The 12,500-nt window shown below is 39.3% G+C and overlaps 1 protein-coding gene across 7 annotated transcripts in view; it reads right to left on the reverse strand.

Annotated features, from left to right (window-relative positions):
• LOC135110420 (nucleoplasmin-like protein ANO39) overlaps window positions 1-12,500 on the reverse strand; it is a 130,467-nt gene that overhangs the window by 70,745 nt on the left and 47,222 nt on the right. For 6 of the 7 annotated variants that reach the window (XR_010273264.1, XR_010273269.1, XR_010273270.1 and 3 more), the window contains exon 2: window positions 4,593-4,640. Coding sequence is in view for 2 of the 7 variants with exons in the window: in XM_064022747.1 (XP_063878817.1) it covers window positions 4,593-4,640 (48 nt within the window). In the remaining 5 variants the exon portion in view is untranslated. Of the gene's footprint in view, window positions 1-4,592; window positions 4,641-4,833; window positions 4,849-12,500 lie in introns of those variants that run through there. The other variant, XR_010273272.1, reaches the window with a different exon arrangement.

Genomic DNA, 12,500 nt, shown 5'->3' on the forward strand with positions numbered 1-12,500 from the left:
TTATTTCAGAATTGCCTCATTATCTGTTTTTTTTCTTTGTTTTCTTTTCTTTGACCTTTCTTTCCTTCTCTCTTTCCTTCCGCGTCCTATGTGATCGTACATATTTCCACTCGCAAGAGCACACTTGTGTATTAGAAATTAGGCTGGAGACTGATAATGCGGCAAAATAAATATTAAACACGACTTCGATTAATCAACATACCTTGAACACACACACACACACACACACACACACACACACACATACACGCACGCACGCAAGCGCCTCAGTGTTGGGCGAGTGAGTGAGTGTTCTGTGCCAAGATTTCACTGACTATCACTTTCTATTATCTTTAGTCTGTGTGTTGTTCTCTTTTCTCCAACTCAAGGGAACACAAATGAAGAACAACTCCCCAACTAAAATACGGCAGACGAGTGGCGGTTCTGTACTAAAATTTCACTGACCTTGTATTATCCAGACTGACATGAGTGTCCTTCGCGCTACTACTCAAAGGAACACAAAGGAAGAACGACTCCCCTCTCGTGACCTTCCCCCCAACCCCAGCCCCCCTCCCTCCCCCCCCAACCCCAAACAGATGCCACGAAAGTTGTAATTCATAGGATGATCATCGTTCCCATTTCTTATTGGCGTAAGGTTCCTGTCCTTGGGGAGATTAGTAGGCACACAAGGTGAAATAAGGCGCAAGTATGTCTATGTGGTAAAGAAGTGGCGGTAATGATTCACTGCAAATTGTTATACTGTGTCAAGGAACGGAATGAAAGTGCGTGCAGTAGTGGGACGCGTTTACGTAATTCTTTTGTTTGGTCGGTCAGACGTGTGTGTGTGTGTGTGTGTGTGTGTGTGTGTGTGTGTGTGTGTAGAGGGTGGGGGTAGCAATAAACAAACACCTTACTAGCAAACATTGTCTGTATGTGTGAGTGGGTGGGTAGGCGGGTGGGTGTGCGGGTGTGGATGGATGGATGGGTGGATGGGTGGTAATAAATAAACATCTTAATAACAACTTTTTTTTTCTTTTTGTGTGTGTGTGTGTGTGTGTGTGTATGTCTATCTGTACTCATTTCACCAGCAGGCAAACAAATGATGGGCTTCACTGGGCGTCGCCACCAATGAAGCAACGCCCCCCATCCCCCATATCTCCCTTCACTGCGCCGCGGGAATGTCCCTGGCGAAACACAGGCAAGGAGGAGGAGGAAGCGTGTATAGGGGTCCATATTCTGAAACACTTCTGCCTCACACCTCCACTATTTTCAAAAGGCCCCTGTTGAAGTTACGTGCATCTGTAGCTTTGGAGTTTAAATGGTTCTAGTGAGAGTTCACTTCGGGGTTTTTATGCTCTAGTGACAGATAAACAAGAATTCTACATTATTAAAAAGAAGAAACTCTCTTGAGAACCCGGCTAATCATCTTTGTGGTCTCTGAAAATATTCTTGGTGAGAGAGAGAGAGAGAGAGAGAGAGAGAGAGAGAGAGAGAGAGAGAGAGAGAGAGAGAGAGAGAGAGAGAGAGAGAGAGAGAGAGAGAGAACAGAGTTACTGAAAACGTGCCTATGACGCACAATGCACATAAGAATTTTTCGTATTATTGAAGAAAGAGATGCGGAAAGAATGGCAGCGGAGTCAAGGCGAGGAAGAGAGAAACGTGTGAATCTGTGAGAGGTTATGTGTTGTAAGAGTGGAGGTGAAATTTCAACTTCCAGAAGAGCACGTGGTTAGTGTTATAGAGAGAGAGAGAGAGAGAGAGAGAGAGAGAGAGAGAGAGAGAGAGAGAGAGAGAGAGAGAGAGAGAGAGAGAGAGAGAGAGAGAGAGATGGCAGTAGCATGACGTAATCACATTGAGCAACTTTCACACAGAACGAGGGCTGAAAGTCAAGGAGCCGTGTGGCGTCGGCGGAGTTTAAAAGTTGTACAAAATAGAGATGTAAAAAAAAAAGAAAATAAAAAGATGTAATAATAATACCACAATAAAAAAAAAACGAGTAGTTACAAATTTTACCGTAAGAATCTTTAATCCTGCTTCATTATTATTATTATTATTATTATTATTATTATTATTATTATTATTATTACTATTATTATTATTATTATTATTATCATTATCAAGTATGAGGAAGCAGTGGGGTAATGAATGAATGCTATAAATACCAGGAAGATATTTACTTATTCATTTATTTTTCTGTGCTAGTTAGAGCTCTTCAATTAAATGCCTGATGGCAAAATATAGCTATATCATGACAGCTTATAAAAATACATTTCGCTTGATATATCTTAGTAAATAAAGTCTATTTATCAGTCTGTCAATCTATTCACCTCTCTATCTAACTATTCGTCTATCTACCTATCTTTCTGTCTGTCAATCTATTCATCTATCTGTCTATCTATTGTCTATCTATCTATTTACACTAGGATGATATCTTCTTTTTTTTAATTCACCTACCATCATCATATCATATAAACTACCATTTCCATCACCTATTTCGCCAACACTTCCATTTACATCCCAGTTAACTTCTTTTACTTCCTTTATGTATTTTCTTTCAGCTCCACGCGAAACTCTATCCTGTTCATCACGGATCGCGGAGGCCAGACCTCTACATACAATATCTGACTTGGGCAGGACACCGGATCATATTCTGAAGCCCTTTTGCGCCACTACTCCACAACTTTCAAAAGTCTTTATTTGAAGTTACACTGTTTTTTTAAGGGTGTTTTTACGGTTCTAGTGAGAGATTAACGATATTTCTACATTATTAACTGGAGAAACATCCTTGAGAACCCGCCTTATCATCTCTGTGGCCTCCGAAAATAGATTTAGTGAGAGAGCAAAACGTTTCTGTATCCACACCAAAGTCTCTTCTGCCTCCTACGCCTCGTCTCATCACAGAGGTATGTGTACAGAGGAAGGTATTCCCGGTGACCTTCCTTCGTCCCTTTGTAGCCGCCTTTTATGACACGCGGGGAATACGACGGCGCGCACTCAACGTCCCTTGTCTCATTTGCTTAACCACCTGGGCTGACTGCACCGCGGGTATAGTATAGGATAAACTTCAAGAGAGCGGCTGGGTTGGTTTGTCATGCTCCTACGCTGCCTTCTTTTTTTTTTTTTTCTTCTTCTTCTTCTTTCTCTATCTTTTACTTTTATTTTATTTATTTATTCATTTTTAGCTACATCCTTACTGCATTTTAATTTGTATATTCTTTTTTTTTTTTTTTTTTTGCTCTATCCTTGCGTCTCTTGCATTTATACATTCACTTTTTTTTTCGTTTTACTGAGAAAAAAATAAATAAATAAATACAGCAGGAAAAGATAACATAGTGTAAAGGATTCTTACTCGACTGGTCACATTGCATCATACAAGTATCGTATCCCACCCATTGTAACCTGACCCATTCCCAACGCATTCCCCACTCCATCACCAACCAACCCATCTCTCTTCCACACCTAACCCATCCCTGACATATCTCCAGCACATTTCCAGCTCATTCCCATGCCATCCCTAACCTATCAACATTACTTTCTAACACTTTCCCCGAACACATGGACTTTTAAACATCCCAGCGAGCAAGGCAGGCAAACAAGGCAAGCAACACAGAGGCGAGGCGGGGAGTCACGCGAGGAGAAAGGGAGGCGAGTCCCATATTAATATGCACGCGGCTGGCTGCTAAGGGCGCTCCTAGAATAGGGTGTGGAAGATGTGAGGGTACGCTGTGCTTGTGGTGCTAATGGAGGGGGAGTTTCGTCACTGCCACTGTCTCCACGAGAGGATACAACAGCAGTGACAGGCGAGAGAATACTAAAAAAAAAAATGACGCACTAGATAAATCCATTGGGATAAATCAGAGAGAGAGGTACCACTTAACAAGAAACACCAGCACACATCTTGTAATTGACGAAGTTGTTTGTTAATCTATATGAAAGTGATAATTGGCGAAGAGAATACTAAAAGAAAAATGACCCACAACACGCATTCATTGGGAAAACACAGGGAGGAGGGAGTACATGAGAAGAAACAGCAGCAGACATTTTGCATCTGCCGAGGTTGTTCGTGATAAGCTGTACTAATTCAAAGACGTAGGATAGTAAAAGTGAAGGCCAAAGAGTATCCTTACAGGCATTCAAATGACGTTCTTGAAGAAGAAGCAAGAGGAAGTGGGGTAGAATAATTAGTCAGCAAGAATGACTTCACTTGCGTAATTAGAGTCGGTTTTGTTTTCATGTGTTAATGATCTAATTATTACAGGTTTGATCTTTAATCTTTGTACTTCTTGGCAAAATTTTTCCCATAATCACCTAAAACTTTTCAGGTACTTACTTTTCTATCACAGTTTCTCAAGTACTTCTTTAGCTTGGAAGAGACAAAAAATAACATCCTATTCTTTTCCTTCCCCTGTTTGTCCAAGCAAACAATTCTTTATACTGCTAAGAATGTTAACAGTATATGACTGCAGCAGAGAAAGGGTTAAGGGATCTTCAAAAGGGAGTGAAAGATACATGATTTGATTTGCTTAAAACTTAAATAACTACTGTTGCTACTACTACTACTACTACTACTACTACAACCACAAAAAAAAAAAAAAAATGATTGTTCCGCTCACCGGCATCCTCTCGAGGGCGCTGCTTCTCCCTGCCACTCCCACACACTTCTGAAAGAGAAACACACAGAAACATAAATAAAAACAAACAAAGACCAGATGAGCAAGATGACTTTTATTATCATTTATTCCTTTCTCTTTCTCCCAGCTTATCAATTTCTCAATTCACTCATTCCGTTCTCCCATTGGTCCTGTCTCCTAATATAAGCTAGCTTTTCTTCATCACGGCATCCCTACCACATACCCAACACATCCCTACAGCATCCTTTCCACATCCCTATCACCTCCCGAACACATCTCCAACTCATCCCTACCCGATCCCTAAAACTTCCTCAACACATTGCCACATCAGATACAAGTCGTTTTCTTTCTCGTCGCCAGTCACCAGCATCGTCATTAGCATCTCTAGGCATGACTAAAATAAATAACAAAATCAACAAGCAGGTCATGAAAGCAAGGGTATGTATTGCATTTAGGAGTGACTCTACTGTCGAATGTTTCAGTGTCTCACCTTGTCTACTTCTAACAAGCTCTAGTCCAGAAAGTTGCTACTGGGGGGTTTTGTAGAGTGTTTTCATAATTCAAGTGTTAGTTTGATAAGGATTGTGTACCGTAAGCCGGAGGAAGCACGCATGAGGATCTGACTAATGATCTCTATGGTCTTTGAAAATAACTCTAATGAGAGAGAGAGAGAGAGAGAGAGAGAGAGAGAGAGAGAGAGAGAGAGAGAGAGAGAGAGAGAGAGAGAGAGAGAGAGAGAGAGAGAGAGAGAGAGAGAGAGAGAATCAAATACTATGTGCACCAGTGAAACACAAACATTATTTTAAGAACAATGGAGTGCGTCAGATACAGTAGGCAGGTGTAGGGAATGAAACACTACAAGGAGCATATGCATGGAGAGGACCCGGAAGTCTGTCTGGTACGTTGAAGTTACAAGCGAAAGGTGTAGCAGATTCTTAACGTGGCATAACATTTAACTCTTGACTGGCGTGTGTTTTTTTTTTTTTATCTGTCTAATAAAATAGTCTTGGCACAAATCTACAGTATAATTTTTGAAAGATAATAATCACAACAACGGACGCGATCTAATATTTAGTGAAGCCTTTTTGTTTTGTTTTTTTCCTTCTTCTTTTTATTGCACTTAGTTTTATTTTTGGTCAGTAGAAATTAGCGATGGTTAATGAAATTAAATAAAATATCATTAGCAGTGAGATGACTAATTACTCACCAAAAAAAAAAATAAATAAATAAATAAATAAAATAAAATGAAACAATAGGAGAGTGAATTATTAGGGCTAGTAAGGAGAAAAAAAAATCAATTAAGACTACTAATGATTAACTGGTGGGTAAAAATGAAACTCACACTTGCAAACAAAACACATTCACCTTGGCATAAGGTTAATGAATCAGCAGAAAGGGATAGTTTCAGCTATTTGGGGAGAAGAGTGGACTGTTATAGGCCTGATGAGGGAAAAAGAACCGAATAATTATTAAAACGTTTCACTGCCGGGTAGCGGAGATTAAATTCACACCTAAACAAAGTAAGTACATGCATTCTCCTTGGCAAAAGTTAATGAGACTGCGCAAAGAATGACTTTAAAAAATTTAATCAAGAAAGTCAGTTCCTGGTGAAGAGAAAATATAATATAATCAAAGCTTTTTTGTCACGTAATTCAGTAGATATTCGCACGAGTAGATTCTCCTTGGCATAAAGTTAATCAGAGCAAAATTATTTCTTTAGGAGAGTCAGTACTTGGAGCTGGCTGGTGTGTGTGTGTGTGTGTGTGTGTGTGTGTGTGTGTGTGTGTGTTTTTTCTTTCGTGACCTGTATATTCTTTTTATTTCATCTCATATATTAAGTCTTTATTATTTGCTTTCTTATTCCTTGTTTTACTCATTCCTTATTTCTTCTTTTCCTTTATTTTTCCTATTGTTTATTTCATCTATTTTTCCCACAAAATAACGGAGAGAAGATAAAGATATTCACTTATGTATACACGGCTTTCTTCTCCGTTACTGATCGATAATTGCAAGAATGACTGGCAGAGTTGCGGGACGATGGGGAATGTTCACTACTTACAGTAGCATGGGGTTGCATTTGATATCTATGAGTAACTGGAAAGAGAGACGCTCCTGGGAAATCTTCGTGAGGAATGTATTGACTGAGGAAGAAATATAAAGAAAAACGAGAAATTTCATTGAGGAAGGAAAGTAAAGAAAAAAAAAATAGAGGAGGGGAAAAAGCAATGAAATTTACCAGGGGAGAAATAGTGAAGAAAACGAAAGATACATTTACTGAAGGAAGAAAGTGAATGAAACCGAGAATTAAAGAAAACGAGGAACTTCAATGGGAGGGCAAACTGAAGAAACCGAGGAATATATTTACTAAGGAGGGAGAGTGAAGATAGAACGAATTTATTGATAGGAAAATAGCAGGAATATATTGACTGAGGAAAAAAACTGAATGAGAAAATGGGGGGAGGGTTTCACTGAGGAGAGAATGTGAAGGAAACGAACATATTTACTGAGGGGAGAAATGTAAAAAATGAATGAATGAATAAATAGATAAATAAATAGTATAATGAAATTCCAGAGAAGAAAGTTAAGAAAACGAGGAGTACAGATTCTAAGGATGAACATAAGAACATAAGAAATAAGGGAAGCTGCAAGAAGCGACCAGGCTTACACGTGGCAGTCCCTGTATGAAACACTCCTACCTATTTCCATCTGTTATCCCCATCCATAAACTTGTCTAATCTTCTCTTAAAGCTCTCTAGTGTCCTGGCACTAACTACATGATTACTGAGTCCGTTCCACTCATCTACCACTCTATTTGAGAACCAATTTTTCCTATCTCCTTCCTAAACCTAAATTTTTCAAGCTTGAACCCGTTATTTCTTGTTCTACCTTGGTTGCTGATCCTAAGAATTTTGCTTACATCTCCCTTGTTATAACCCCTATACCACTTAAAGACTTCTATCAGGTCCCCTCTTAACCTACGTCTCTCTAGAGAATGTAAATTTAACCGCATCAACCTCGCTTCGTAAGGAATACTCCTCATCCCCTGGATCCTTTTAGTCATTCTCCTCTGTACTGATTCTAATAGACCTATATCTTTCCTGTAATGTGGGGACCAGAACTGCACAGCGTAGTCTAGATGAGGTCTGACCAGCGCCAAGTATAACTTTAATATTACTTCCGGCCTTCTACTTTTAACACTCCTAAAAATGAATCCTAGTACCCTATTTGCCTTGTTTCTGGCTTCTATGCATTGTTTCCCTAGACGGAGTTCAGAGCTAACTATAACTCCTAAATCTTTCTCGTACCCTGTACCTACCAGAGTTTGGGTGTTTAATGTGTACCTATTGTGTGGGTTTCCTCTACCTACGCTAAGCACTTTGCATTTATTGATATTAAATTGCATTTGCCATCTATCCGTCCATTCATTCATTCTATCTAAGTCTGTCTGCAAGGCGATGGCATCCGCTTCTGACCTAATTAATCTACCTATCTTTGTGTCATCCGCAAATTTACTAACATCGCTACTAATTCCACTATCCAAGTCATTGATATATATTAGAAATAATAATGGCCCTAATACTGATCCCTGTGGCACCCCACTAATGACATGACCCCACTCGGATTTCGAGCCGTTTATTAGCACTCTCTGTCGCCTGTTACCAAGCCATGACCCCTATCCAACCTAACACCTTCCCATCTATCCCGTGCGCCCTAACCTTTCTCAGGAGCCTTTGATGGGGCACCTTGTCGAATGCTTTACTAAAGTCCAGATATAAGATATCATAACTATCACCATTATCTACTGCCTCGTACACCTTACTGTAAAAACTTAACAAGTTTGTCAGGCAAGACTTCCCCTTCGTGAAGCCATGCTGTGACTGATTTATCAAGTTATGTTTGTCTAAATGTTCCCTAATGTTCCTGGCTATTATTGACTCTAACATTTTACCTACAACTGAAGTTAAGCTGATAGGTCTATAATTAGACGCTAAAGTTTTATCCCCTTTCTTAAAGATGGGTACTACATTAGCCTGCCTCCACATTACTGGTACCTCACCCGACTCCAGTGATTTCCTAAAGACAGAAACTAACGGCTCACTAATAATCTTTTTACATTCCTTCAGTACTCTGGGATATATTTCATCAGGTCCTGGTGACTTGAACTTTTTTAGCCTATCTATCTCCTGCTCCACTATCTCCCTAGTTATGGAAATATCCGTCAGCTTCTCATACTCATCTGCTCTAAACACCTGTTCACTATCTGGCATATCCTGCATGTTTTCCTGAGTGAAGACAGTTAAAAAATAATCATTCAGAAGTTTACTAATCTCCTCCCCAGAACTAACCAGCTCCCCATCTGCTGCCTTTAATGGACCTACAGTATCCTTATTTTTTCGTCCTGTTATACCTGATAAAATCCCTTGGGGTCCGTCTTCGCCTGGCTGGCTACCTTTAATTCATAATTGTCCTTAGCTTTCCTCGTTAACTTCCTGACTGTTCTAACTAATTCATTATACTGTGTCCTTAAAACTTCCTCACCTGCCTTTAATCTCTTATATACACTTCTCTTACGCCCTATATAATGCTTTAACCTAGCAGTCATCCATTTAGGGTCATTTTTTTGTGATCTTATTGTTTTATATGGGATATTTGCTAATTGACCTGTATGAACTTTATCTACGAAATATTTATACAATTCATCTACATTTACTTCACCTAAACCCCTCATCTCGTTCCCTACCATCCTCTCCCCTCCCTCATCAACTCGCCTCGACCTTACCTCTCTCATTTCACCATGACCTGACATTCCAAGATACTCACACCTATCTCCCCCCTTCCTCTTTCCTCCTCCCTTCTGGAGCCTCACCTCACCTCCCTCATCCTGCCTTATCTCTCTGAACTCCGTCCCTGACCTGACCTCACCCTGCATCCTTTGCCAGTCCACTCCTTGGAGGTACCTTTTTAATTCTTCAAAATCTGCTCTCCTAAAGTCAGGTATTTTACTAGTGTTTTTATTTCTAACAGTTTCTTCCCATTCTAGATTGTACCTAATTTCCCTATGGTCACTGTTACCTAGCTGTCCTCCAACCTCTACCTGCGTGACTGCTTCCTCCCTGTTAGTAAGAATTAAATCTAGAATATTATTCCCCCTTGTGGGTTCTACGACTACCTGTTTTAAAAAATTATCCTGAATTACCTTAAGGAATTCCTCTGCTTCCTTGTTACCCACAATCAGACTCCAGTCGATATTCCTAAAATTAAAATCTCCTACCACACATACCTGACTGTACCTGCCTGCTCTATTTAATTCCTGCCACAGTGAGGTGTTATTTTCCTCTGTACTGGTCGGTGGTCTGTAAACTACCCCTAGTACTACTGACTGCGATCCTTCCTTAATATCTACCCATATCGACTCTGCTTTGTTATCTGTTTTAATTCTATTGTTCATACAGCACTGTAATGTGTCCCTAACGTATAACGCGACACCTCCTCCTCTCCTGTTTTTCTCTATCTTTATAGAACATTGTATACCCATCTATCTTAACCTCTGGATTAATACTTTTCCTGACATATCTAACCAAGTTTCAGTTAAAGCGATGATATCAAATTTCTCTACACTCGCTATTCCTCTAAGCAAGTCTATTTTATTCAGAATACTTCTACAATTTGTGTAGTAAACACTTAAGCTATTTCTCACCATCCCTAAGCTAGCTTCCTTTCTAGATTTAACTAATTTGCCCCTTGCCTTCTCCTCACAACCCCTTCTTCCCTCCCGACTAACGAAAAAAGTGCTGGAGTGCAGTTACCTCCCGCTCGAGTGTTTCGGCCAAAACACGAACACCCTGGCGTGACAATTGCACTCCATCCCTGGCGTACAAGGTGTCCCTGCCATAGAAAAGGTCCCAGTTGTCGATGAACGTCCATCCATTACTCCTACAATGATTCGCGAGCCTGCGATTCACTGGATGAAATGTAGAGAAAATGAGGAATAGATAAACTGAGAAAAGTAAGTGAAGGAAAAATGAATAATTATTTCAATAAGGATGAATATTAAAGAAAACGAGGAATAGATTTACTGAAAAAGCAGACTGAAGAAAACGAAAAGGTTTAACGAAGAGTGAAACTGAAAAAAAAAAAAAAATAGAACACTAACAGAGAAGAAAATGTAAAAAGAATGAAACTAAAATAAATAAAACAAGATAAACAAATAAGAGTGCACTTACTGAAGAGACAAAGGGTAGAAAACAACTAATTTCACTGAGGAGAGAAAGCAAAGTGAAAGCAGAAAACAAACATTTCTACAATCATTATGAGACACATATGTGCAATAATGATGATGATGATGAGGAGGAGGAGGAGGAGGCGGAGGAGGAGGAGGAGGAGGCGGAGGAGGAGGATTAGCTAGATAACCGCCTTCTATATATCAATACTTCTCTTTTCATTCCATCACAGAAACACTCAGCAATCTCATCAACAGCTAAAAGATTCCTATGTTTAGGAGAAAAACAGCAACGGAAAAAGACTGAAATTTCAATAGGCTTAAATAAAGAATATTCATGGAGCTTAAATGTAAATATCTTTTCTTCTAAAGCAGCGCCATGTGAAGTTGTTATTACATCGCCTTAAATCAAACATCATATTTGACAAAGGTATTATCATGAAGGTTAAGGTTATACTACTGACTGATTAACTGACTGAATGGTTGGTTTACTAGTAGATTGTGAAATTAACTGATCCACTGACTGAATAACTGGCTGGTTTTCTGATATGTTAACTGGTTGACAAACTTACTGATTAATCAACTGACTGGCTGAGTGACTGACTGATTGGGTGGTTGTTTGATTAATTCATTGACTCACTGGTTCACTGATGTACTGAAAGGTTGACTGATTGGTATTTATTGATTGATTAATTGACTGACTGACTGACTGACTGACTGACTTATTGATTGACCAACCGATTAATCAATTGACTGACTGATGGACTGCGTAAGTAAGAATGAGAGTATAAAGGAGAGGATCCCAGACTCTGTCCTTATTAATCATCCCACACAGCACGCGAGGAGCAGGCAGGAGACACATGCTACCTGAGACCGAACTTTTGAAACACTTCTGCGCAGCAACTTCACTACTTTCAAGGGTCTCTAACTGACTTTTAACGGGCTTTCAGGAGTATTTAAGAGTGTTGTGGTGACAGATTAACAAGATTTCTATATTATTAACGGAAGAAACTCTCTTAAGAACGCGGCTAATCATTCTTGTGGCCTTTGAAAATAGTCGTGGTGAGAGAGCAAAGAGTTTCTGAATACAGGTCCTCGTGTTTCCCAGTTGGCTAGATGTTTTACTATACTGAAAATAGACTTACAAATAATTCGTCCATTTTTTTCTTTTCCTAAGTTCTTCTTCTTCTTCTTCTTCTTTTTCTTTATTATTATTATTATTATTATTATTATTATTATTATTATTATTATTATTATCATTATTATTATTATTCCTTATTCTCCTTTTTCTCCTCCTACGACACAATTTGATCTGTCGTAGTTTCCTGAGTCGTTCTGTCCTTCCTGTTCTCTCTCTCTCTCTCTCTCTCTCTCTCTCTCTCTCTCTCTCTCTCTCTCTCTCTCTCTCTCTCTCTCTCTCTCTCTACCTCCCCTGCTTCTTGTTAGTTCTGCTTCTTTTTTTTTTTTTTTTACGAGTTAATGTTTATCGAGTTGTTTTCACTTTTCCTTTTACTTGATATCAGTCTAGCTTTATTTCCTCATGTTTCTAGTTTGTTATGTCCTCTTCCGTTAACTGTGTTCTTTAATTAATACTTCTGTTATCTCTCTCTCTCTCTCTCTCTCTCTCTCTCTCTCTCTCTCTCTCTCTCTCTCTCTCTCTCTCTCTCTCT

Source organism: Scylla paramamosain, chromosome 2 (assembly GCF_035594125.1).
Source record: "Scylla paramamosain isolate STU-SP2022 chromosome 2, ASM3559412v1, whole genome shotgun sequence".
Lineage (NCBI taxonomy): Eukaryota > Metazoa > Arthropoda > Malacostraca > Decapoda > Portunidae > Scylla > Scylla paramamosain.